At 31.2% G+C, this 27,544-nt stretch overlaps 2 protein-coding genes, 1 long non-coding RNA gene and 1 other non-coding gene across 5 annotated transcripts; 3 read left to right on the forward strand and 1 right to left on the reverse strand.

The window, feature by feature from the left end:
• Nucleotides 1-1,765: 1,765 nt before the first annotated feature.
• On the forward strand, nucleotides 1,766-13,651 carry LOC148572933 (uncharacterized). The gene is made up of 4 exons (XM_088503554.1): nucleotides 1,766-4,442; nucleotides 11,101-12,881; nucleotides 12,971-13,342; nucleotides 13,439-13,651. The coding sequence occupies exons 2-4, from the start codon at nucleotides 11,504-11,506 to the stop codon at nucleotides 13,588-13,590; spliced, it is 1,902 nt and encodes a 633-aa protein (XP_088359680.1). The 5' UTR covers nucleotides 1,766-4,442; nucleotides 11,101-11,503; the 3' UTR covers nucleotides 13,591-13,651.
• A 751-nt stretch (nucleotides 13,652-14,402) lies between these two features.
• On the forward strand, nucleotides 14,403-17,461 carry LOC107624685 (uncharacterized). 2 transcript variants are annotated; one of them, XR_015904780.1, is made up of 7 exons: nucleotides 14,403-14,663; nucleotides 14,798-14,845; nucleotides 14,982-15,072; nucleotides 15,661-15,755; nucleotides 16,086-16,160; nucleotides 16,251-16,342; nucleotides 17,095-17,461. It is a non-coding gene; the product is annotated as an uncharacterized LOC107624685 (long non-coding RNA). The 2 variants fall into 2 exon arrangements; XR_001616941.3 differs by lacking the exon at nucleotides 16,251-16,342.
• Nucleotides 17,462-18,474: 1,013 nt separating this feature from the next.
• Nucleotides 18,475-18,559, forward strand: TRNAM-CAU (transfer RNA methionine (anticodon CAU)). Its single transcript is given in 2 exon segments — nucleotides 18,475-18,512; nucleotides 18,524-18,559. It is a non-coding gene; the product is annotated as a tRNA-Met (tRNA).
• Nucleotides 18,560-18,613: 54 nt separating this feature from the next.
• On the reverse strand, nucleotides 18,614-24,218 carry LOC107626709 (uncharacterized). Its single transcript, XM_016329607.3, has 3 exons — nucleotides 23,926-24,218; nucleotides 19,230-19,403; nucleotides 18,614-18,983 (listed from the first exon to the last, which is right to left on the reverse strand). Exons 1-3 carry the CDS (start codon nucleotides 24,127-24,129, stop codon nucleotides 18,714-18,716), a joined length of 648 nt encoding a protein of 215 aa, XP_016185093.2. The 5' UTR covers nucleotides 24,130-24,218; the 3' UTR covers nucleotides 18,614-18,713.
• Between the last annotated feature and the right edge of the window lie 3,326 nt (nucleotides 24,219-27,544).

Consider the following 27,544-nt stretch of genomic DNA (forward strand, 5'->3'; position numbering starts at 1 on the left):
TATCTCTCCAATATAACTGCAAATCAAAGATACTATGGTAAATAGCAGTGGCTAGTAGAGGTGTTTAAAATCGATCCAATTCAAATTAAATTAGAAAAATTGATAATTGAAATAATCAAAAGTAAAAAATAAAAAATAAAAAATAATTTTTTACAATTTTTTCTACAATTTTATTCGATTTTTAATTTTGCTAAAAAATAAATCCTAACCAAATCAAATTGAACTGATATTTAATAAAAATTTTAAATTAACACCCTCAGTTCAAATGACCTAACGCTACTAAGTACTCACTTCATTCTCAGTTTCATTGTCATAAATCTCCCTCCCTCAGTTTCTTACACCGCCAAATCTCCTCTTACTCTTTCAGTATCTCACAATGACAAAACTCTTCCCTCTTCTCTGCCATCAACAATGCCGCCAAACAGCACCAATAGTCGCCGCCGTCCCTATGTCTCCCTCTCATGTTCTCATAGTGCTTATATCTCCGTCCTCCTCCACGGTGCTACGCACTAGCATCACCGTCGTCCTCCACACACAAACACACTACTAGAAAACTAGTTATTACAGACGGATATTTTCGACGGATTTTATCCTACGAAAATACAGACGGAATTTGCGAGAGATTTTTTGTTGGAAACAAAAAAATGAATTAGCATAAATTACAGACAGAAAAGAGAATCCGTCGATAATTCTGTCAGAAAAATTAATTTTTTTTGTGGAAAATGGTTACCGACGGAAAATCCGTCTGTAATTGAATGGACAAAAACGCTGCGTTTTATTAAATTATTATAGACAGAAAATCTGTCTGTAATTTAAAATTTTTCGTCGGAAATGTTGATATTATGTGTTTATGATTGTGCCCAAGCTCCATTCATTCACAGCACCAAATCAAACGAGCTAAACCTAGCATTCCCCTCTCCATCGACGAGCTTTTTCTTCTCCTTTCCTCAACCACAACGCCACCGCCGGCCACTCTAACCGCCGCAGCTACCTTCTCATTCTTCTCCTCTTTTTTAAACACTGAACCAGTAGAACACAACCCCTGTCTCTCTCGTTCGTAGAACAAAGCAAGCTCAAGCTCCACCACCGTCGCACCTCTCTCTCTCTCTCCTTTCTCTCACATATCTTCTCAGTGCTACAGCCATCATCTCCTCCAGTCAATGCCGCGGCTACCTTCGCGCAAGCCCTAGCTCCGTGCGACCAAAATCGGTTCCACCGTCAGCCGCGGTTCCACCTCTCTCTTTCCCCCTGTTCGAACTGTAGAGACTTGGGCATCCTTCTTTCCCTCTGCCCTGTTTTGATTGTCTCTGCTTCCAGGTTTTGGTTTCAAAATTCTTTTAATTTCTATCGAATTCAATTAATTTTGTTTAGTTTAGTTTGATTTTAGTAATTAGTTTAGTTAGATTTGTTTTCTGATTAGTGAATTTTTAGGTTGTTAAAATAGGATTAGATTAGGTTTTGATTATGAATAGCTGAGAAATGTTTAGATTGTTAATCTGGATTGCTAAACATTGTTAATATGAGCTTGATGAATGCTATAGTTGTCTAGAACAGAAATTTAATTCAGTTAATGACTTCTTCTCTAGTAATGCTTCTTCTCGGTAGTTTTGCATTTGGAGTATTAGCAGAATTTTCATTTCGCTTATTTGATTATTTGATTTGTGTTTGTGATTTTGTGGCTGTGTGTATCCCATGAATGGTGAACTATTTTGCCTTTTTAGATTAGCTTCAAATGGATGCTCTGTGCTGTTTTTTTGGGCGTTAATCGTCAATCCAAACTGACTTTAAAATGAACATGCTAAAACAAATTGATAAAATAAGGCAAATAATAGGTGCTTCTACTTGGTGACTCATTTTTTTTTTCTTTGAACTTAAGAGCTCATGAGGAACCACGAAAAACTGGAAATGTAGTGAAAGAATGCTAATGTGTTTGTGTGATGTTGCAGCTGAAGAAACCAGGAGAAGATGAGTAGGATATATAGATATCTTATTCATTACTTTTAATTTCTTGCTACAATAATAATACATTATCATCAATCAATATTCAATTGGATACTAACTATATAGCTGTTTACTTAAGCAGCAATAGTCCACATGATCAAACCATCATTATCATCCTGTTTACTTAAGTTGTTGTTTTATTCTTTTTCAGTTTTCTCTTTTTTCTGAGACTTGGAGCAAAGGAGAGAAAGGGATAAGGGAGCAGAACAGAGAGAAAAACAGAGAGTAATAGTTGATGGACAGAACAGAACACAAGAGAAGAAGACAGTTATCTTCAATGGATTTTGTCATGCACCACCCTCCTTCACTTCCCTCCTCATCCAATAGTTAAGATATTATTTTCTTCCTCTTCTTCTTTTTTTATTATTATATATAAAATTAGTATGTTATGTGTTAAACTCAATATTAGTAAGAAGTTGAAGCTTTCAATCCCACTGATCCGGTTTTCCATTTGTATGGTCATATTAAGCAAAGGCAAACAAGAAAAAAATAATAATGCAAATTTAAACTTAGCATAAATGGCATGGAAAATCTGTTTCTTGATCTTATTTCCTTTAATTTGTAACAAAAAGTAGTAGTTAGCTTCAACACTAACACTAGCAATGACAAAATAGATATATATGAATTGAATTATTATTATGATGAAGATGTGGGAGAGATCTTGCTGCTTTATTTTCCTTTAGAAATAATCGTTGTTCAATTTTGAATATAAATACTGTATGTCAATCATGGCTTTCATGAAATGATCTGTATTATCATCTAGTTCTTTGTCATCTACAATAACATTTTGTGGTATTTCAAGTTCCACATTAAATTTCTGTCACGGATCATAGCGTGCAAGCACCTATAGATAACCATGAAACTTCAACTATAAAATTTTTACTACTATGAACATGAACAACTCAGATGAGCCAGTTATGCCCTGTAGCACTGATATTGTGTCTTTTTACTATCTCTGTCTGTTTTGATGATTGATGAGAATAAATATTTAGTTTCAGATTGTTGAGAATAAATCTGCTCTTAAAGAGTGTACTTTATTATATAGCCTTTAATCAACTCATAACTAGTGGTTCTGGCAGTTGGAGCCTTATAGCTCAACCTCTTTTCTAGACAAAAAAATAAATAAATCAAATGAGTAACTAGGAGGACAGATTTTTTGCCAAGAAAACCTGGGACTACTCAGGAAACATTTGAGAGGATAGATAGAAGTGATGCAATATGTTATTTGCTTCCGTTTTGCTTCATCAATCATTGTTTTAATTCAGATTTTTGTTGCTTGTCTACTTATTACCCTACCTTTATTTGATGATTCTGTTCCTTATCAATAGAAAGAAATTTTGTGTCAAGCCTATGGAGAAAGTGACAATCTTCTTAACTGTGATACATGCACTTATTCTTACCATCCCAAGTGTTTAGTTCCAGCAATTAAAGGTCCCATTCCAGACAGTGTAAGTGCTTATGCTTCATAATATATAATAACAGAATTTTGAGTAGTAGTGTTATTTGCGTAAGAAGGCAAAGCATGCAAAGAATGATGCAATTGCAGAGGCTGCAAACCTTAAAGGTTCTCATTTTTCTCTATTCATTACTCACTACTATTTGAAACTAATTTATATCCAAATTGGTTTCTTACCTATTCTAACCCGAATGAATTTTGAGAAGAAGTTTGGGCAGTCATCTATTTTTGTGACTTCAACTTTGATGGAAGATGGTGGTGTGCCTCAGACATACCTTATTGTGCATAACTAGCTATAAGCCATACACTTAATTTGTTTCATTGATTCAAGGATCTTCAAATGGAAGAGGGTAAAATCGACTACATTCCTCTTTCTGCTATCTTCTTCGTGAAAGGCTAATAACGGGCAGTGGAGAGAGAATCTAAAAAAATCAAGTTTATTTTACAATGAAAAAATCTAAAAAAAATTCTATTTTACTTTACTGACGGATTTACAAATAGATTTTCTCTCTGTATTCAGATTGTGGGATGATTTTCCAAGGTTCAAATTACAGACGGAAAATCTGTCAGAAAATCTGTTGCCAATTACCGACGTAAAATCCGTCGAAAAGTTTGCCGTTTCAGGGAAATGGAGGGGAGAATTTACCGAGGAAAAATCTGTCAGTAATTGATAAAAATCCGTCGGTAATTTTTCGATGGAAAAAAAATCTGTCGGTAAATAATTTCTGACGAGGCTTTTACAGAAGGACAAAATCTGTCGGTAATTTCGTCAGTAACTAAAAATCTGTCTGTAATAAAGAATAAATCTGTTTATAAATTTATCTGTATTAAGCAATTTTCTAGTTGTGACAGCCGTCGTCATCCTCCATGGACAGCAGCTGCACACACCAGACGTCGTCCTCCTCCACACATAGCAATACCTCCCTATACTTAACTACTCTCTGTCTGCATCATCAACTCCCCAAAAATGGAGCCTCCGAGTTAGGTTGGTTCTATTTCTAATTGTTGTTGATTATTCTTCTTTTATTTTTTCACTGTTGGTTTCTGCTATTTTTTTTTTAATTGTTAGTGATTTTTAGTTGTTGTTCTTCACTACTAGCGGCTGCTATTAGTATATTTTTTGGTTCTATTTATGAAGATTAAAAATTTTTTAATTCTATTTTGATGATTCTATGTTTCAAATGTTATGTTTATGATTTTTTATTCTGTTTTTATGATTTTATTTTCAAATTATGCAGTTTGATATTAGTTTAAGTGAGAATATTGATGACACAGAAAGTGTAACACCCTACCACACAGAGCTTTACGCTTAAGCCGTAAAGTAGAGGTGATGTGGTATTACGACCTCTAAAATAAAAGTATATATATAATAATATTGAAAATGATACAGTATACGAGAAGCCTTGAAAAACGGATAAAGCAAAAATCGTAAAAAAATAAAAGCGCAACACTCAGAAAACAGGATTACTTGTGTGCAAAGAAATCTAAGGTTTAAAAGCATAACTAAATAGAAAGTAGAAGTAGAGACTAGAGAGACAAGAAAACGATACACCAAGCTCCTAACTCAGCCTGCGAAGTTAAGGCAGACCAGAGAATATTTACATACAGTATATACATAATAAAAGCCCAAAAGAACATGTTTAAAAGCCCTAGTTCTCGATAAAACCTCTAAGAGGTACCAAAGATAAAGTGTTCATATATATATATATATATATAACAAAAGTAGGGCCTCAAAATGAACCACTTCGCCATAGAACTCTAGGCGCTTAGCGAGGTGCTGCTCGACCTATATCTGAAAAATAACAACAGAGTATGGGGTGAGAATCGGAGGTTCTCAGCATGGTAAAGGTGTCACGCACATAAGATATAAGGTCTTGGGAATGCTAGAGGCAATCCTAGAATGCCGACACTCAGGTTACAAATCTTAAATTACTAAACAGAAACCATAAAAGGTGGTCTTCTAAGGATATCTAAGCCTAGTTTAATCTTAACCTTAGCACTAAGTCTTTCCACCTTTCCTCCGTTCCTCCATCACCGGTGAGTTTGCAAAGACAGACAAACAGACAATTGCAAGCACAGGTAGGAGACAAGTAGTGCAAGTAGCAAATATAACAATTAACATATTGTAATCAATTAGGCATTCCCAATTAATGCATAGCAAGCAAAACAAATAATATGCACATGATGTATGCCTTTTCTACTGGCCGTGAGCTCACGCGTTGGTTAACTGCCAGAACCTGACACACCAGGTAGCTAATCCGGATACCGTCTCTCGACTGCGCATCTCCAGGAGGCACTAGATCGGGGGATCAGTGCCCTACCACCTTCTCTTGGAGGCATACACTAGAGGGAAATAAATCGGGGGATTAGTGCCCTACCACCTTCCCTTAGTGAGGCCGTGTTATACCGGTCGGAGGATTAGTGCCCTACCACCTTGCAGACAGAGAGAGAAAGAATATGAGGGAATATGTCGCGAGATTAGTGCCCTACCACCTTCCTCACATCCCACAAAATAATATCATCATCATGCTCATTCATTCGCAAGTTCAACGTTATAACCTCTTTACTTTATTCATAATCATTGCATAATCATATGGTACCATATCTACTTCAAGTATACACGTTTCCATATATAATTCATCACTTTCTCAGCTTACTTCGCCCCCAAGATGCCTCCATTTCCTAGCATCATCTAATTACTAGGCTTACTACTATGATTTATGACTGAACGCATGAAAATAGAGGTTTAGAAGTTTGAAATTAGGTTTAAAACTCAAAAACCTAGGTTTGCTGAAACAGGGGCCACGCGTACGTGTGGCCCACACGTACGCGTGGGCATGAAAAATTCTTACTCGCGTACGCGTGAATCCCAACCCGAAAGGGTTGGACGCGTCGCGAGAAGGTGATTGCGTACGCAAATCTCAGGTTACGCGTACGCATGGGGCCACGCGTACGCGTGGGCGTACGTTTTTCGAAAAATTTCACTAAGTCTGAAAAGGCTGCAGAATTTCAAACTTCAAACCCAAACTTCCAACGCGCATAACGTTTTCGTTTTAAATCATTTTCCTTCCGTTCTTCGAACAGCATAAACTTCATGAACTCAATTTTCATATAAAATAAGTTTGAAATCATTCGGGAGTCTGAAAGCCAAGTTATAACTCGCCGAAGTTCGTCTAAAAATCAATTTTCACAAAAACCTAAAACCTCAATTTTTTTATCAAGCCATCCTTCAAAAATCAACCTATCATGCCTAAATTAAGCACCAACTCAAGCAACATCACATCACGTCACTTCACATCCTTCCTCCACCCAATTAAACTCCAATTTAAATAACTCTAGTACATGAACTTCACACTTATATCAATAAGAACATCAGTAAATCATTGCCTATACAAATTCATTATTATCAATATGGCAATTATCATCGTAGCATCATTTAGCATTTCATTTTCCATAACCAATATCCAATAACAGTCGACCCTCAACCTAGTTCACAATTATCATCAAGGCACTAAATCATTCAACATACACATATATTCATTCTTATCCGATGATCATCTAGTCTAAGTTTTCACAAAACATTATATATTAAATACGTGAAACCTAAACCATACCTTGGCCGATTTCCATGTATTTTCCGAGACAACCTGCTAATGCACCGAACACAGCCCCAAAAAGTTCAAAATCACCAAAGCACAAGTATCCAACCTCCGTCAAGTTCCAAAGCTCACAATTCAAGCTCCAATATATACATATATACACTTAAATTCACATATATCACACACATATACCCAAATTCAATACCCAATACACCAATTCAAGAGATTAGCTAGAGTTTTAGTATCCTCACCTTACCCAAGCGTCGTATAAGCAAGAGTGAATATTTTCCTCAAGCTAATCGGATCCTAATACATCAAAGAGACAAAAACTCAACACCACTTACATAATTTCAAAAAATTGGGAGAAGGAGAGGATGAGTGTGATACAGTGGCTTACCTATGAAATTGTTCCGGTAGATTCGTAGAGCCCAACGCGGTGGTCACGTGGCCGTAAACGGTGCAGCGATTGGAGCTCAGAGCGAGAAGTTATATGGATTTAATCAAATCCAAGGGTTTTAGGTGAAGCAAAAGTGCTCTTCCCCCTTTGCTGAAATGTTTCAGTGTGCTTGCATGCAAAGGGAAGAAGAGTGAGCTGAAGCTCATTAAATGGAATGGGTTAGTTGGGCCCACGGGCCCGGTTTGGATTTAGTTTGACCGGTTCAGTTCTTTCGTCCCAATCTTGGGCCATATTTTTTGAAATTGGTGTCAAAATTTTCGTTTTAATTAGCTCTATCTTATTTTACTATAAAATTTACATTTCTAATTTCCTTTATTAAAATTAATTTATTTATTAATTATTTGCTAATTTTTCGGGATTTATAGAAAGAACAATAGGACCTGATATTTTTATGTCTTTGTAAAATTAAACATGTTATTTTGTTGCATTTTTTTTGAAAATATCATAAGACAAGTTATTAGGAGCGGATATATGTAGGATATTTTTTTTTAATTAATTGAAAAACCAAAAAATCAAACCAAATTAAACCAAACCAATTTCAATTAGTTTGGTTTGATTTTATTGGTCTCGACTGAAAAATCGAACCAAACCGAACCGAAGAATTAATATAACATTAGATTGGATGACTTTTTCTTAAATAATCGAACCAAACAACACCGCGAACACTCCTAAATAACTAATAGAAGCAGAAATAAAATTCTATTTATTAGTAGTATTTTTAATATTGTGATGGTACCAAGTTTTTGGTAATGGTATTTTGTTTTTCAATAATATTTGGGAGACAATAAAATCAGCTAAAATTATTTTATTTAGTATTTATTAATTATCAATAAATATTAAATAAAATAAATTTAGACTATTTTTTTGTCTTTCTAACATTACCGTTTATTTTTATTGTTTCTATTTTTCCCAAAAATATATATATACATATAAGATTTCTACTCCAATATATGTATATAGACAACAACAAAATAAATGTCTATTTTCTAGTGTTCTCACTCTTTTGTGAATTAATATATAATTCTTTTCAATTATTTGATTTATTGAAAAATTTTAAAAAAATCTAGTATATATTTTTTAATTATTTTTAAAATAAAACAACAAATAAATTCCTAAAAATTTACAATTTAATAGCTTATGAAGAAAAAAAAGTATTTATAAAGTCCTTCAAAAAAACAGATGTCGATATATTACCTCAAAATTAATCCTTATAATTAGGATATAAAATATCTTAATTTGAATTAACTTGTTCACATCTGTTATTATAGAAGACTTTATTAGTACATTTTATTAAAAATTAATCTACTTGAAATATAAATTTTAAAAAATTATTTATTATTTTACTCTTAGTTTTAAGAAATAATTAAGTGAAAGTTTATAGGCCAAAAGAGAATTTGCTAAGATCATAAATATTCAAAACACGAATAAAAGTTTTCTGAAGTAAGGAGTAGATTAATAAAATAAGAAAGCAATTTACTATCTTTTTATTAAGATAGTGAAATAGTGAATAGATTCATCCATGATAAAGTTTTAAAAAGATTAAAACCCTAACCTTTCCACCTTACCAATTTTTTATTTTAGAATTTTTTTTCTCAAAACATATTCCAACAAATTGTGAATTTGATAAAATTGAATAGTACATATTGATAAACTGTTCATGGTTGATTTCATCTAAACTTTTAATAATAAAAAATAATAAATTGTAAATTATGAATATATATTGTTCCTTAAATTTCAATTGTTAATCAACTTGGTTAATCTCTAAATTCTCACCTAACTAAATTAGTTTTAAAATTTTTCGATGTTAATCAAATTTGTTCATAACCAACTTTTTGTCCATATTATATTATTTTCACTCATTTGTAAAGACTTTTTCATATTTTTAATTGTTTTTGTTAGCCAAAATTTAGAAGTCTAATTTAATTGACTAATCCAAAGATATCCTCAACCCAAAATATTAAGAACTAATTCGCCCCAAATTTAAGTTCTATTTAAAGATCTACTGGTGGATAATAGGTTGTTACATAAGATGGAATTTGAATGTGATAATTGCATAAGTAGACAAATGAATTGACCATTCGACCAATCCAAGTTAGTTGATTTAAAAATTTATTTTAATTAAGTGAAAAATCCAAAATTTAGAAGTCTAATTTGATTTTTTTTTTAAATAAAGTTTAGACTTTAGAAAGACTCTTAAAAAAAATTTTAGTTGGTTCTAAAAATCGGACCGAACCTGCCAATCGTATCGGTTCAACTGGGAACTGAAAGCTTTTGCGGTTTGGTTCAGCAAACGAAACCGTAAAGTTAGAAATTGCTTGAAAATCATTGAATCGGCCAAAAAGCGGCCTAACGAATCAAATCGGGACCCATCCGGTTTTTAAAAAACGATGTCGTTTGTTAGAAAAAGAAAGAAAAAAGCTCTATTATCGCTCTCAATTTCTCATTTTCTCTTCACTTCTCCCTCAAAAAGAACACAACTCTTCTTCTTTCCCCAAAAAGACCCTAGCCTCCTCCATCGTAGCTGCCGTTCTTCTCACTGCCGCGCGTCTGTCATGCCCATGGTTCTGAAAATCGGACCGGACCGGTCGGTTCAACCGAAAAAACTGGAAACCGGTTACCTAGCCGGTCCGGGTAACGTAGAAAATCGCCTGGCAAAAAACCGGTGAAAAAACCAGTCGAACCGATGGTTAACCGACGAACCGGAAGAACCGTCCGGTTTTTTGGCGGTTTAGTGGTTTGCAACTTCAATGCCAAACGACGTCGTTTTGGCTTAAAAAAAAAAAAAAAAAAAAAAGAGAAAGGCGTACACGAACCTAACCCACTATGCCACTAACCCTAATCTGAGCTACCCTTTCTTCCCCTTTCCCCTAACCTAATCTGAGCATTCGGCGCCAGCCAATGCGCCAGCCTCCTTTCACCCACCAAGGGCACCATTACCACCCACAACCATCCACAGCAGCCGCGACCACCACCGGCCGAGCCCGCCTCCTCGTCGCCGAACGTCACCTAGCCCGCCTCCTCATTCGCCACCCACAACCATCCACAGCAGCTGCGACCACCACTGGCCGAGCCCGCCTCCTCGTCGCAGAACGTCACCTAGCCCACCTCCTCATTCGCCACCCACAACCATCCACAGTAGCCGCGACCACCACCGGCCGAGCCTGCGTCCTTCTGAATTCGGTAAGACTCTATTCTATGCTCGCCTTCTTGATTTTGGATTTTGATTTTCTGAGGTTCTGTGAGCTCGCCTGTTCTATGCTACCTTCTTGATTTATGTTTTTGATTTTTTGAGGTTATTTTGATTGCTGTTTTATTATTTTCATGATTGCTGTTTTTGATTTTGAACATGTTTTGCTGCTTCTGTTAGCTGCTTCATGAATCATGATGAATTTTTTTGCTACTTCTAATATGTTTGCTGTTTCATTATTTTCATCATTGCTGTTTTTCATTTTGAATATGTTTTGCTGCCTTCTGTTTGTTGCTTCATGATGAATATTTTTTTTGCTGCTTCTAATATGCTTGCTGTTTCATTATATTCATGGTTTTCTGAAGATGTTTTCTGGTCTTTGATTTTCTGATTGTTATAGATGGAACAATCACAAAGTAACCCATAGCCACAAGATAATGTTGTGCAAGATTCTCAAACTGGTTCATCCAGAGGTAAATCTGATCCAGCTTGGCAGTATTTTACAGTGAAGTATGACAAAAATAACAAGGCTCAATATACATGTATTTTCTGCTTGAATACTTACAATGGAGGGGGGATATATAGAATAAAATATCATCTTGCCAAAATCCTGGGCAAATTAAAGTTTGTAACAAAGTTTCTGAAGATGTTGAACTTCAATTCAAAAGGCTTTTGGAGGAAAACAAAAAAATAAGGCAGAAAAAAGAAAATATACAGCTGATTGTTATGATGTGGAAAGTGAAACACAAGCGGAAGAAGAGGGTGAAGCGCCTAATCCTGTACAACCTCCGGCTCCTGCAACAATGGGAGACAAAGGAAAGAGAAGAGCGATTGCTGCTACTCCAATTGGAAGTTATTTTAAGGAAAGGACTACGACAGGCTCTCAACCAACTTTGAAAAGTGTCTTGGCCAGTAAACAAGTTAAACACAAGGTTAAGTTGGGACTTGCAAGATGGATCATTGATGCACGGATTCCATTCAATGCAATTCAATCGCCTTACTTTCAACCTGCCTTGGACGGCGTTGCTGCAATTGGACCTGGTTTCAAGGGACCGTCGTATGATGAAATGAGAGTTCATTTGCTGGCCGGTCTTAAGAAGGAGTGTCAGTTGCTTGTTGAAGGTTATAGAAGCTCGTGGAAAAGGACTGGTTGTACACTGATGGCAGATGGCTGGACTGATCAAAGGCAGCGTACGTTAATTAATTTTCTAGTTTATTGTCCTGCTGGCATGTCATTTGTTAAGTCTGTTGATGCTTCTGATATGATAAAAACTGCCGATACCTTGTTTAAATTGTTTGCTGAGGTTATTGAGTGGGTTGGGTCTAGTAACATTGTGCATGTGGTTACTGATAATGCTGCGAATTATGTATCTGCTGGAAAACTCATTCATGAAAAGTATCCAAACATTTTTTGGTCTCCTTGTGCTGCTCATTGCATCAATCTTATCTTGAAAGACATAGCAAGTCTTCCTCACATAGCTGACCTTGCCTCTCGTGCTTCAAAAGTGATTGTCTTTGTTTACAATCATATGATTTTCTTGTCATGGCTTAGAAAAAGAAAAGAGTGGAAAGAAATTGTTCGACCAGGAGTAACACGTTTTGCTACTGTTTTCATTACTTTGAAAAGTATATATGATCATAAAGAAGACTTGCAATCATTGGTGATTGACAAATATTTCACTTCTCATAAATTATCCAAGAGTATCAATGGGAAGATGGTTAGTTCAATTATCTTGGATAGTAAGTTTTGGGAGGATTGTTTTACTACTGTTATGCTTGTTGGTCCTCTAATTAAGTTATTGAGACTTGTTGATGCTGATGAGAAACCTTCTCTGGGTATCGTGTATGCGGGCATGCAAAGAGCCAAAATTAATATCAAGACAATGTTTAGAAATAGGAAATATGCATACACACCTTATACAAATATCTTGAAAATGCGGTGGGATAAGCATTTGAAGCGTGACCTCCATGCAGTAGCATACTTTTTGAATTCAGATTTCTTCTATAGTGAGGGGTTTGTTGAGAAGGCAAATATCTTGAGGTCTTTGCTTGATTTATTTGATATTGAAACTCTTTGCGATGACTCGGTTGCCGCAATGCAAGAGATACAGTTGTATCGAGATCGAAAAGGAAGTTTTGGAAGGGAAAGTGCATTGAAAGCAATTAAGAGACTTGAACCTGGTAAGTATTTATATTTCTATGTTCAATTTACTTTGAATGTTTTTTAAATATTGAATGAAAATTGATGGTTGAATTTCATATCTTGGTAGGTGAATGGTGGAGGCTACACGGTGGGAGTGCTCCTAACTTGCAAAAAATGGCAATTCGTCTTCTTCATCAAACATCTTTATCATCCGGCTGCGAGAGGAACTGGAGCCTCTTTGAACAAATCCATTCAAAGAGGAGGAACCAATTAGAGCATCAAAGGCTAAGTGACATTGTTTATGTCACTTATAATCTACGCCTTCAATCTAGAATGCATCGCAAGAAGAAGAATTATGATCCAATTGACATTCAAAGCATTGACACAGTATATTTTTGGGTAATGCCGGATGAAGATGATCCTGAATTTACTCATGGAGACATCGAATGCATTGAAAATTTAATTTATACGGATAATGCTATGCCTTCATATCCTAAAGGTGATTGAAATAGCAAAACTTGTTTCATTTCCTCTCAATATCTGATGTAAAGTTGTAACTTTAATTTTTTCTTGGTTTTCTATTTTATTTTATTAGATGGAGGAGATGTGGAACTTGATGTGAATTTCCCTAATGTTGCTTATTCTTCAAATACAGCTTCTTTTGGTGGTACTTCTGATGATGGTGGCTTTGGATTACCTGTTTATGATGGAGATATTGGAACACTTAATGATAATTATGATTTTTAATGAGTTGCACCTTTGATTAGTTGAAAACTTGCTAGTAATTGTATCTTTTGAATGTAGAACATTATGGGTTTGTCATTATGTACGTTTTATTTTTTGTTTAGTTATAAACTTTGATGTTTGAAGTTGTTTGTGAACCTATAATATTAAGTAATGGATAATTTATTATGTAAAATATTAAATTTTATTAAGTTAGAAATTATTGAATTTATATACTTATGATTATTTTAAGTTTTTTAATAATTTTATTTAATATTTAATTAAACCGGTTGAATCCTGGTCGAACCAATGAACCATTAAATCAGTAACCTCACCGGTTTATTGACCGGTCCGGTTCTCGCAACCTTGGTCATGCCTAAGAGCTTCATCTGTTCGTCGTGCTCCAGTCCCTTTCCTCATTCCTCGGCTCCTCGTTTGTTCTTCTAACTGCTCAGTCGCGCTTTGTCTGCCATCCCTCATTGTGCTTGTCGTTGTCGTCCCTTGAAAGTAATAGCTGCTCATTCGTCGTGCTTCATCTTTTTTTTCAGCATCATATTGAAATATTGAATGATTAGCTTTAGCTCTTTTCACTGTTGTAATTTTTTGGTTTTTTATTTTTTCTTCAGAAATCATATTGAATAATGTTTTTTAATTATTTATTTATATTTTATTTATTATTTTATTATAAAATAATTATTTTGATTGAATCATAATTAGATTAATAAACCAATAACTAAAACAATTCGATAACCGGGTCCGGTATTCAAAATCTTAAATTGTTACCCTATTTTCCAAATGGATCGGATATATTCGTTTGGTTCTTCCCTAAACCCGTTACCCTTTTGTCTCTGTTTCCTACTTCACTGCTCAGCTGCAGAAAGAACACACAGGTTTCACAGATTCAGAAGTCAGAACACCGAAAATTTCAACCCAATAAAACAAAAATAAAACATTTTTAATCAACCTTTAGTTTTGATCGAATCAGTGATGCAACTTTTCTTGCAGCATCAATGGGTTATCAATGCGTTCGGTGTAGCTTCCCAATTAAATCATTCTATGTTCAGTATTCCCCCGACAACATTCGATTGATGAAATGCGTAAAGTTTTGCTTTTTCAATTACCCTTTTACGTTAATTACCTTTTTTCTCTTCATTTTCACTTCAATTACTTAGTATTAGTGAATTTGAATTTGTCAATTTTCATTTACCCCTTTTTTGGTTTTTCTATGTAGGAGAAATGCAAGGCTATTGCAGATGAATGTTTAGAGTGTGAAATCATGGTTTCTGATATCCCTTTATACTACTTGTTTCAAAGTTTAAATCTTTTTTTCCTTATTTTTTAGTTTTTTATATGATAGGAGCAAGGATTGCCCTGTTTTTCTTCCCCTTCACTATTTATTTATTTATTTTTTTCAGATTCCTATGATAGATTTGATGCTTCACAAGCAAAAAGGCTTATAGACATCTTCTGTACATTGTCTTCAATCAACAAACACTGAAGTTTGAGGTATTGTATGTACTATGTTGCTATGTAATAATAATAAACCCTAGTTATTATTATTATTATTATTATTATTATTATTATTATTATTATTATTATGGTTTCTTCTGTTGATGCTTGCTTTAGTAATTTCCTATGGTTGTTTTTACAGCAAATATTAAGTGCATTGGTCTTTGGATAATGATTTTTCATTTTCCCTTGGGAGATCATGTTTGATAATAAGAATTCTTAAGCATTTTGAATTTTGAGCTGCCTTTTTATAATCTAAAGGCTGTGTTAATTTGTGTTTAATAACAATGCATTTTGTAAATAAATATGCTGCTTCATACTACTTTCATAATTCACATTTTCTATCACTGAAGTTGGTCACTTGGTAATTTTTGCAAGCGGCTACACTGGAAATTGGCCATTATTTATTTTATTTTTGATGCATGCATTCATTTGTATGTAGAAGCAAGGAACTCATCTTCATTAGTATCAACATGTTGCAAGGTTCACACATATATATGCATTATGTCAAACCTTTCACTCAATTTGGTTGGTTTGAATTTTTATGCTATTTTTTTATGGAAGTTTTATGGTTTTCATTAGCAGGTGTTCATGGATGTCGTCTTTGGGAACTTTATGTTTCTTCTGACTTTGTTCTTTATGGTTAAGATATTTCTCAATGCATCAATCAGCATCTCCAGGTGTGTGTGTGTATATATATATATATAGGTTATCATTCATCCATTAAATTTTGGTTTCGGAGTCCCGTGTATCATGAATATTTAGAGTTTTGGCCATGATAAATATTGAATAAAATGTTCTCTACTTTTGGTTTTGAAATGAGAATCTGAATCTGATAAAATGATTCAGATGCACAAGTGATTTGCACAAAAAGCTAACAAGTTTCCAATTTAAATTTTGAAAGGATTGATTACTAGTAAGTTGATTCTTCAGTAAACATTCTATGCATACCAAATTTATACGTTAGTATCATCAATTTAACATCAGCATAAATGTATTCAACCATGCAGATTCAATGACCTTTTTGGTCACAAGTCACAATCATGATATCGTGTTACTTCAAGATTTTTCTTATTGCCATGATGGTAAGTTTCTTGTTCTATTTCTTTGTTAACACATTCCTATTCTTGTCTATGATGTGTTCTGAATTTGTCAAACATCTTTGTCCTTCCAAGTATGTATTTTCATGTAGGTCTGGAAATTTCTGACTTCTGCATCTTCATCATAGAATTATTTTGTTTATCATCTAGTGCCCTGGCATTGAACGGTTAGTAATCACCTAATCATGATGTTTTCTCATATAAAACAAGCCCCCCCCCCCCCCCCCTTCCTTAAAGATGTTCCTTCAAATATATGTTAAGAAAGGTTTAACTTTAATACCTTGAATATAAGCATAAACATTAATAATAGCACACTAATCTAATCCATATAGGCGATTCCACCTAGTGAAAGGCTCGTATGTTTTAGTTTTTCATCTTTCTCTCGCATAGGTATCATGATGGGCTTGATTATGTTGCTTATATTGTCATATGTCGATTATTATTTGAGATGATTTATGCTGATTGCACGTATTTTGTGCGGGTGAAACTCAGGTGAAGTCGACTTTACGTGAAGTTGATATCTGAGAGCGTTAGATGAAAATTTAGTCAAATCAGTCAAATCATCTAATGGCTCTCAAGTATCAACTTTACGTAAAGTCGACTGCACCTGAGTTTCCACCATTTTGTGCACATAACTCCTAGAGATTAGTTGATAGTACATCGACACACTTACATTTGTAAAAGCATACATTAACCTCCGCTAAGATTTAAATTATTCTTGACTCATGACCGATGTATTTTATAAAATTTGACCCTATGTTTTTTTATGTGAATTTCAAAAACCATATGCTGAATTTACTGAAACAAAAGCGCTTATCGATTTCTTAGTTGCATTTCAACACTGCTGTGGAAAATGATGAATGAATATGAGAAACATTCTTGACAAGGAAAGCTGATAAACAATTTTTCTGTGATCCAGCGATGACCGAATCGAGTATGAGTCGATGTGTTTGGACCTGCTTTGGTGCATATGCTGTAAAGCTTTTTGTCACTCAAGTTCTAGATCTCAGATTTTTAGAGCAGTTGATAAAAGGGTGGATTCAAATATCCTCCTCTTCATTCTCTTCAGAACCTTCATGATCTTAATTTATATATTTGTGAAATGCTAATGTATTAATAGCAGAATTTTGAGATTAGAAAGTGTATATTCAATTATCATATACTTGTTAATAGAAATAGTTAGTTTTTCTAGGATATAAGAGATGGATGGATATGAAGTTGTGAACGCTGCCATATCTAAACTTTGTCCAAGATAATATCAATAAAACAAAGTTTTGACGCAGAAAGTGACATTTCAGCTTCTTTGCTGGTTGAGAGAAAAAGGTGGCTGGTTGTCTTTTTTGCTGTCATTTGGGCAGTTTGGCTAGAGAGGAATGATCGAGTTTTCAATAATCATGGCTCAGGAGTCGTGGAAATAATCAATAAGTCCTTCATGTTCTCTGACGAGTGGTTTGATAGTGCTCCCTTTGGTTATTGATGGTACTCTTCGAGTTGTTAGTAATGTTTGTAACTTGATATTTACTTATGATCTGAACTCTAGTTGCTCCACTTTGCTGTGTCGAACACATTTTAATTTAAAAAAAAAGTGATATTTTAGCAATAACATGAAAAACATTGAGCATTTATATATTTGATTCTTTTGAGGATTTGATTACTAATATGATGTATATGGGTTTTGTGCATATATATTTCTTAAAAATAAAAAACAATAACAACGTCTAATCATGTGAAACCCTTTGAGAGATTAACAAAAAGTTTCCAAAATTTATTTTACCGTAAATAATGAAATTTATAAATAAAATTAAATTTTCATAAGACTTTTTTTTTCCTTACTTGTCACTTGTAAATTAAACTTGCAAGTCGCAAAGACATCTTAATAGAAGAAATAGCTTTGATTTTTGGGTCTGCAATACAATAAAAGATCAACTAATTGTTGCTATTTTTATTTTGTCAAGCACAAGTCCTTTTCTAAATTTTCAAAAAAAGCATTTATAACTTTTTTTATTTATTGGGCCATTTGACAAAAAATACCCCTAAAGGTTGAAGAGGTAGTTTTAAACTTTAACTTGAAATAACAAATCCATTTTCTAATACCAACAAGAAAAAACCACACATACATTTTTACATCCCCAAAAATAAGAAACAAACATGTATCTTTATATTAAAGGAAAGGTCTAAAGGTGAACTTGCTTGTACGATTGAGTGATCAAAGTAAAATTTTCACACATGCATACAACTTGTACGGATAAAAGAAGAATGCAACAAGTTAGAAAATAAAACTTTGAAAATTACTCACAAAGGGGTGGTGGCGCAGTTGGCTAGCGCGTAGGTCTCATAGCTTTAGAGTTATCCTGAGGTCGAGAGTTCGAGCCTCTCTCACCCCACAATTAACATTTTAGATCTGATTTTGTTGAAGTATAACAACTACAACTTCGGGGTCAAATTTCTTGTCAAAAAAAGCTTGCTCAAAAACATCCTGTGAGTTGTCTATGTATATGAAAGAAATTTTTTTACATCTTTACTTCTACCTGTGTAAAGTCAATGGTGGCCGGAATCAACATAGAGTTGATCATCCCCTGCCAACACTGAATTTAAGAACTCGGCATGAGGGTCAGCATCGATGCTAGAAAACAGCGAATTCCAAAAACACTCGGTATTCATACCGGCATCTTGCCTCCACGTTGCTTCCATTGGAAGCAACGCGGCATTGTTTTCATTACCGGAATAGGCCACTGAAGATCGTTGTCCCGATGAGAGAATTTCATAGTCCATAGCTTGAGGTTGTTGCCACTCGGATGAAACACATGCCTGAAAATATATCTCGTAATGTTTGGTGACGAGATTCAAATTTTCTCGAGAAGATATATATAGGGTCAAACAATCACATTAGCTATACATTAAAATCGACAATTAAAATCAGTTACTAATACAAAATATATATTAAAATATATATTTTTAAAAATAAATTAAATAACACATGTATTTATATAAATACATAATAATTAATTTTAATATACAAATAATATTTTTGAGTATATTGATGTTTCCACTCACATTATCAGGAAGGATTGCATCTTCTGTAGTTGCTTGGGTAACACAGCCAGTAATTTCGCTGCATGGTTCATCTTCACATTTTACTTCCTCTTCGATTATGTTGCTTGCTTTTGTCTTGAGCTTCTTTTCCCTTTTCTCAGCATTCATTGTTACACGGCTCAACACGATGTTGCTCTGCGTACAAAAATTGTATCACCCAACGCAATGAATCAACAAGAGATTAAACCATAAGTGTGATAAATGACGAAATAAATTGGATTCAAACAAGTTAATTTGAAGATAAGTCACAAAAATAATTTTTTACTATAATTCTTTTGGTAATAAATTTTTTCAATTGATATTTTTAGGTATAATTTTATTCCGCTCAACATTTTTTTTTTATGTTTTTTCTTGGTTCAACTTAAAATACATAATAAAAACTTCTACTTTACAACAATAAATGAGAAAAAATTTAGAGGATTCATTTTCCATCTTTTTTTTTATATATTTTCTTTTCAGTTCTACTTAAAAAACTGTTTGACAAAAAATAACATTTTTTCACATTATTTAAAAAATAAATTGAAAAATTTTGTTTCCAAGTTGAATAACGAATGAAAAATTTTAAATTTTTTAAAGATAAAAAAATAACTAAAAAAATAATTAAATAATTATTTTTTTTTATAAATTTTGATGTGCAAATAGAATTTTTAAATTAATTACTCTTCTTGGTAGATGGAAACGCGTGAATCATTATTATACCATGTCATTAAATCAATGAATAAATGCAGCATGAATCCTCTTAAATTTTCTTTGTCAAATGTGTACAGGAGAGAAAAAAAGGTTATAGGAAAAAATGCATTTCTCTATGAACATAAATACTTAATGGTAATATTGTTATATGAACATATTGAAGACGGAACTAGATTAAATTTTAGGAAAGACTGAAGGAGCTAAAAATTTAATTTTATAATAACACAAAATAAAATAAAATTTTTAAAAAATACTAAACTAAAATTTATACATAATTTATATAAAAAAAAACATTAAAATTTAGAGGCCATTACCTTCCTTTTGTTGCATAAGGTTTCGCCCCTCAACATATCAATGGCTAGTTCCTCAGTCCAAAACTAATTTTAGAAAAAAATCTAAAATAAAAAATTAATAAATTAATATTTTAAATATAACTTTTAAAAATAATTTTCATTACAAAACAAAACTCAAACAAGAATAATTTATTATTTATCAATCTTTTAATTTTAGAAGTGATTAATTTTTAAATTCGCAACTTTCCCTCTCAAAGAACAAAACCCATCATCTACCATGTAAACTAAAAAATTTATCTAAAAAAATAGAGAGAAAATGAGTGAGAAAAGAATGAATGAAAGGAAAATAAATAAAATATAATATTTTTTTTTATTTAATTATCAAAAAAAATTTGTGTAGATTTTACTAAATTTTTGTTTTCATTACAAACAAAAAAACAAAAAAAATATTATATTTTTTTATATTTTTAATATTATCTTTAGTTATATTTATTATTACTAATTATTAATACAAATTTAATTTTAATATATTATTATAATAAAAATTTATATTTAAATATTATATATATTAAAAAATAATTTAAATAAAAAATATAAAATTATAATATTTTATAATATTAATAAGATATAATAAAATATAAATAAATAAAAATATTTATATTTTATTTTGTAATAAAAATATTAATATAATTTTATTTTATATTACTGTTATAATTTATTTATTATTCAAATAAAATTTTTTTATTTTATTTATTTATTTTTTATTCATTCAAACAATATACAAATAATTTTATTTTTTTTATCTAAGCAAAAAATTTGTTTAGATATAGAAAAAACCAAAAAATAGAATTATTTATATGTTATTTGGATAAAAAAAATAAAAAAATGTTTGAATAAAAAAAATAAAAAATCGTAATAGTATAAAATTACGTTAAAATTTTTATAATAAAATAAAATATAAATATTTTTATTTATTTATGTTTTATTTTATTTTATAAATATTATAAAATATTATAATTTTATATATTTGACTTAAATTATTTATTTAATACATATATAATATTTAAATATAAATTTTATTATAATAATATATTAAAACTATTAAAACTAAATTTATGTTAAAAATTATTAATAATAAAAAGACTATGGATAATATTATAAATATACAAAAAATAACTCTTTTTTTTTTACTTGTAATGAATGAAAATTTTTTTGGTAAGACACACGTTAACACTATGTTTGAATATAGAAAAGAAAATGAAAGAAAAAATATAAAAAAAATAATAAAAGAGAAAATAAAAGAAAAAATAGAGTTAATTTATGTGTTATTTAAATGAAAAAAAATAAAAAAATATTTTTTTATTTGGATAAAAAAATAAAAAAATTATAATAATATAAAATTAAATTAATTCTTATAATAAAATAAAATATAAATATTTTTATTTATATTTTATTGTATTTTATAAATATTATAAAATATTATAATTTTATATATTTAATTTAAATTATTTATTTAATACATATATAATGTTTAAATGTGAATTTCTATTATAATATATTAAAATTATCAAAACTAAATTTATATTGATAATTATTAATAATAATAGAATTATAAATAATATTATAAATATACTAAAAAATAACATTTTTTTTGTTTTCTTACCTGTAATGCACAATTTTTTTTTTGTGAAACCTATACAAAAATTTTCTCTTTTTATCAGTGAAACCTATACGAAAATTTTCTTTCTTTTTATTTTTTTAGCATCCAAATAAAGAAAAATAAAAATTTTCACTCATTTTTTTTCATTCATTTTTTTTCTCTTATTTTTTCTTGAACCAAATATAGTATAATTTTTCTTTCATTTTTTTAGCATCCAAGCAAAAAAAAATAAAATAAAATTTTTCTTGGGGTGTGTTTGGAAAACTCGTTAGAAGGGAAGAAGTACGTTTAGATTTCTTGAAAGCTTCAACTTTTGGTTTGGCAAAATTTTTTTCCATGAATGGAGAAGTGATTCTGCTGCCAAAACCAACGTTTACAAGAAGCAACTATGTTTAGCTTCTGCGTTTTCCTAACGAGCTTTTTAGCCATGATACTAACCATTTATTTATCTTTTACCAACTTTATCCTTCATGTATGTTATTATATTATTTATAAAATTCTTGTTATTCCTATTTATATGAACTCTATTTTTTTTTATTTTTTTTTTATTTTTTTCAACTGTTTGTTTGATATTATACACTTTTATAATTGTGATTTTTGTGTATTATGTTTGTTATTATCTTTTTATAATATGATTTATTGATTCTATTAGGTAAAGTAAATTAAACAAGAAATTAATTGTAAATAATAATAATAATAAAAAATTATAGCATACTAAAAAAAGAGTACTAAAAATACTAAAAATATACTATATAAAAAGATCATCAAAAATTTTTAGATTTGTTTCAATTACTATAAAATAAATATTTAATTTTTTTATTATTTTTAGTACTCTCTTTTATAATTGTAATTCTCATATACTATGTTTTAGTGTAATTTTTTATAATATAGATTATGATTCTATTAAAAAAATTAAATAAAAAATTAATCATAGATAATAATAAAATCATAAACGTTAGATTCCAAATTAATATTAAGAATAAGATTATTGAGAGTACTAGAATAAAAGTACGATGTAAAAAAATACTAAAATAACATTCTTAGTTAATACTTAAAAAAATGTAACATATTTGATTAAATATTCTTTTATATATTTATAAAATTTATATTGTTTTATTTTTATTTAAAAATATATTTTATCTATTTTTATGTTATTTTTATTTTAGTAAGTAAATATTAATTTTATTATAAAATTAACTAATAAGATTTATTTAAATATCTAAATTAAAATTATAAAATAATATAAAAAAATTATTTAAGTTGAAGTCTATTTTAATAATTTTTTATCTAAAAGTGATTTTAAATGGTATAAGACAAACAAAATTTATTTTACTATAATCAATTTTGATATAAAAATTACCAAACATAAATCACTTTAACACAAACTTACTTTTTATCAAAATCAAGTTTGCAAAATCAATTTTATACAAACTCTCATTTATAAACTGTAATCCAAACACACACTAAAAGCGTTAGAAATAGAAAAGACTTTAAGACAGAAAAAAATGATGTGAAAAGATTCTCACTTTTTAATTCAATTATGAAATGTATGAATGCTTTACTCAGTTGTGATGTCAAGAATAAATTGGACTTCTGATTTATATTTAAAAAATTAAAAAAATTTACAGTACACAAACCAAACTCCAATTTGTGTTTTAGACAATTAAAAAAATTTTAATATTAAAATCGAACTATTCGATTTTTGTTTTCAAAATAAAAAAAATTTAAAAAAATAAATCAAACCCTCCGATTTTTTCTCTCACACAAATAAGACCATTTGATTTGTGTTCTTAATTTTTTTAATAAAAAAATCGTCCATTTTCTTCGCTTCATAGCTCAAAAAATATTATTTTCACGTTCATGTCTAACACCACCTACTTTCATAACTATGTATAACACACACAGAATTTACATATCCAAAAGATTGAGGCAAAGATTCCACAGTTTACAACAAAACCAATAATAGAGGGAAAAAAATTGGCGAATTAATTTCATTTCCAATACAATCTCTTACCTGGCAAGAACCTACCTTTTGATGAAGTGCATGATATTCATGAAGAACCCAATTGGTTTTGACATTATGTGGACGCTTGTAGAAAACTAGTGTTCTTTTTGTACCTATGACACTGTCTGTCCCTGTTCTTTTGATGATTCTCTCTTTTCCTGTGATCTTCCAATATCCCATGTTGGTTTTTCTGTTACATCGCTTGTTTTTCATGTATTTCAATTCATTGAAGAAAAACCATTCTTGATCATCCGATTTCACCTTCGATTGTTCTATAATATAATTCAACCAAGTATAAACTACGACTCTCAAAATAAAAAACAACAATCTAAGATTACTAATATACTAAAGATTAAAACTTTACATATTTTTGTTAGAAAACTTTATAAAGATCAAAGTTATAAAGTTTTTATAAAACAATAGTAATAAGGTAGAGGAACCTGGCAAATCCCAAGGATCAAAGTTACAAAGATCAACTTGGGAAATAGTGTTCTTAATCTCTGCATCATTTCCCAAATGCTTGTTATTGAGATAGTGAATTAAAAGTTCCTCTTCTGTTGGACGAAACCTATATCCAACAGGTAGAACCCTAGTTTCTGCCATTGTTGAGAAATCTATTACAACAAGCTTAATGGCATGGAAGCAAAAACAAGAACTAACTTGCAAAATGAAAAAAAAAAAAAAGAAGGAACAAGGAAGAAGAACAATTGATGCAAGAAAAAGAACAAGAAAAGGAGAATATTTTTTTAATTAACCAAAAAAAAAAGAAAGGAGAAGGAAAGAGGCAGAGAAATGTGAAGTGGAGCGAAGTGAAAATTATAAGAGTATTTATATAACTTAACTTCACTTCACATTTCTCTGCCTTGTGTTTTTATTTTATTTTTTATCAAAATAATTTTTTTAATATTTTAAAAGTAGCATCAACAAATATTAAATATTTTAAAAAATTATTTTTTATTATATTTTTTAATTAAATATATTTTTTTAATAAATTAGATCATGTTTTATATTTAAATAAAATATATAAAATATGTATAATTAAACTTATTACATAATAATACATAAACTGATAAAAGTTAATAATATGATTTCACACCTCAAAATTTTGGTCGGTTTTCTCACCGACTCTAGCTCTAGCATGAAAATTCTTTTGCGGTTCCCATTTCATTTATTTTCTTTTCATGTTTTCTAGCAAAATAAATTAAACCAGTAAAACAATTTCCGAGTTTACTTATCCTTTTTTTTTCTGCCTTAACGAACACGCCGTTAATTTTCATTTTTTTTAATTAAAAAATCAGATTGCATGTAAATGTTAGTAACTCGCTACGTGTTACAAAAAGACTAATCACCCCTTTAACCGCCTTAATGTAGTGTTTGGTTCAAGAGAATACGGAAAAAAAATATAAGAAAAAAATGAGTGAAAAATTAAAATTTTTTTTATTTCAATCACAAAAAAATTAAAAAATGAAAAAAATGTAGTGACGTACAGTCAATTTTTTTTCCCATGAAATGAAAATAGATAAAAAAAAAAAAACAAATAATGATACAATTATATATTTGTTCAAAATTTTTTATTTTATTTTCTTTTAAATCTGAAAATTCATCTCCTATCTTCTCTTTATTTTTACTGTCACAAGCACCATCAAAGTCTCATCGTCGTTGTTCACAACGCCACTGTGGCATCATTATCGTCGTCACAGGTCTATTACAACTACATCTTTTTCTTCTCAAGATGAAGGTGAGTTTTTTCGTCATTTTCGTCGTTTCTTCCAAATTAAGTAATTCTTTTGAATCGATATTTTACTTCTTCAATCGAAGTTGTAGAGGTTTTCTATCCATTTTCTGATTTTTGTAATTGTGGATTCTTTTTTAATTTGAGTTGGCTTAGATGGATTGTCGTAGGAAGCAATAATGCAAGCACGTTTTTGTTTTTTGGAATGCTACTTTTCCGTTGCCTTTGAGTTGGTTCATTGTTTTTGACGTGTGTGAGAGAAGTCTATGTTAGATTCAATTCATGCTGCAACTGCTATTGGATCAAAAAATGAATTCCCCCAATGATGTGAAATATGGCAAATTGATAACAGTTGTGTACAATGCTGCAGTGGTTGTTCCATGATTGAATTAATTTATGATTGAATTAATTGATGATACATACTAATGATTACTTGAGATGATGCTGGACTATTTGTTATATATGATGTAATAATAAATTGATGATAATATATGTGGATTGTTTGAGTAATTTGTGTCTGAATTGCTATGTTGAGTAATGCAAAAAATTTTTATTTTATATGAGTATACTTAAATGTGAAAGTGACAAAAAATAGTGATTTATTAATTCTGAGTATTTATGACTGATTTAATCTTTTTAATAAGTCATAATAGGTAAAAGAAAGTTAGAATGCAAGGTTAAAGTGAGTGAAAAGCTAGGAATTAATTTTTGACCTCTCAAAACTCGAGGTTACATGTTGCAGTCTTGCAGAACTATGCAGTTTCAGATAGCATTTTGTGAATAAAACTGGGAGAAATTTAGCTACTCAAAATAAGTGAAATTATTTTTCTATGAAACCTTGAGATGTCTAGATTGTTTCCCTAAAATTTTAGAATTTTTCGATGTGTGGTTTGGGAGATATGAATTTTAGGAAATGGTCATTTTCTGCAGAAATAATGTTGTCCGAATTCTGAAATAACAACTTCAAAACCACATATCTGAAAATCTTTGGAGGTGCAACTAAAGAGGGGTGAAATATTAGGATATATAGTATTTTATGTCCAAATTTAAGGGCAATTCGAGTTTTTTAGAAAAAGGTGTGCCTTTTGGAAGCAGGACTGTTCACTGTTGTGACAACACCCTTTCCTTAAAATAAAATCATATTTCGAGAGGCATAACTTTTTTTAGAAAAGTGAAAATGCTCTAAGACTTGAAATGGGTGAAATATGGGTAAGGGGTTAAGTACTTTTTTCGTCTTTAACCTCTTGGGTGAAAATCAAAATCGTCCCCGACCTTTTTTGTTATTAAAATCATCATCAACATTACAAAACGTTATAAAATCATCCTTTTGTCCATAATAATTTTTGAAATGACATAAAAACCCTTTCCTATTATCACTACCCAGTACCTACAGTACCCCACCCATTACCCCTACCCCCCATTACTCCTTTCCACCTAAAACAGAAAAACCAAAATGAAGAAAAGGAACAACAGAGGGAGAAGAAAGAAAAGGAAAGGAAGAAGAGGGAGGTGATGGCAGGGGAAGAGGGTAGCCGCTGCCGTCGCGTTGTGGCTGTAGGACTTGTCGCGATGGGCTTGTCGTTCTTCGTCTCTCTCTCTCTTCTGTTGAGGCTTGTCGCGCCGCCGTCGCTGGTGTTCTCCATCGCCGTCGTCGCCGGGGTTCAGCCGCTTCGTCGCTGCTACGCCAACCCTCTGCTGCTCCCCTCATCTTCTCTATGCATCCATGGGCTTTCTCTCCGCCGTTGCGGGGCTTGGGCTCTGGCTCCTCTCCCATCACGCTATGTTCTGCTGCGCCGCCATTGTTAGAGTTTCAACCACTTCGTCGTCACTGGGCAAGGGTTTCGTTGCTCCCCCATCATTGCTGTACACCTGCTCTGTCTCTACTATTGCTGGCAA

Source organism: Arachis ipaensis, chromosome B2 (assembly GCF_059453495.1).
Source record: "Arachis ipaensis isolate K30076 ecotype BB chromosome B2, ASM5945349v1, whole genome shotgun sequence".
In the NCBI taxonomy this organism is placed as follows: domain Eukaryota; kingdom Viridiplantae; phylum Streptophyta; class Magnoliopsida; order Fabales; family Fabaceae; genus Arachis; species Arachis ipaensis.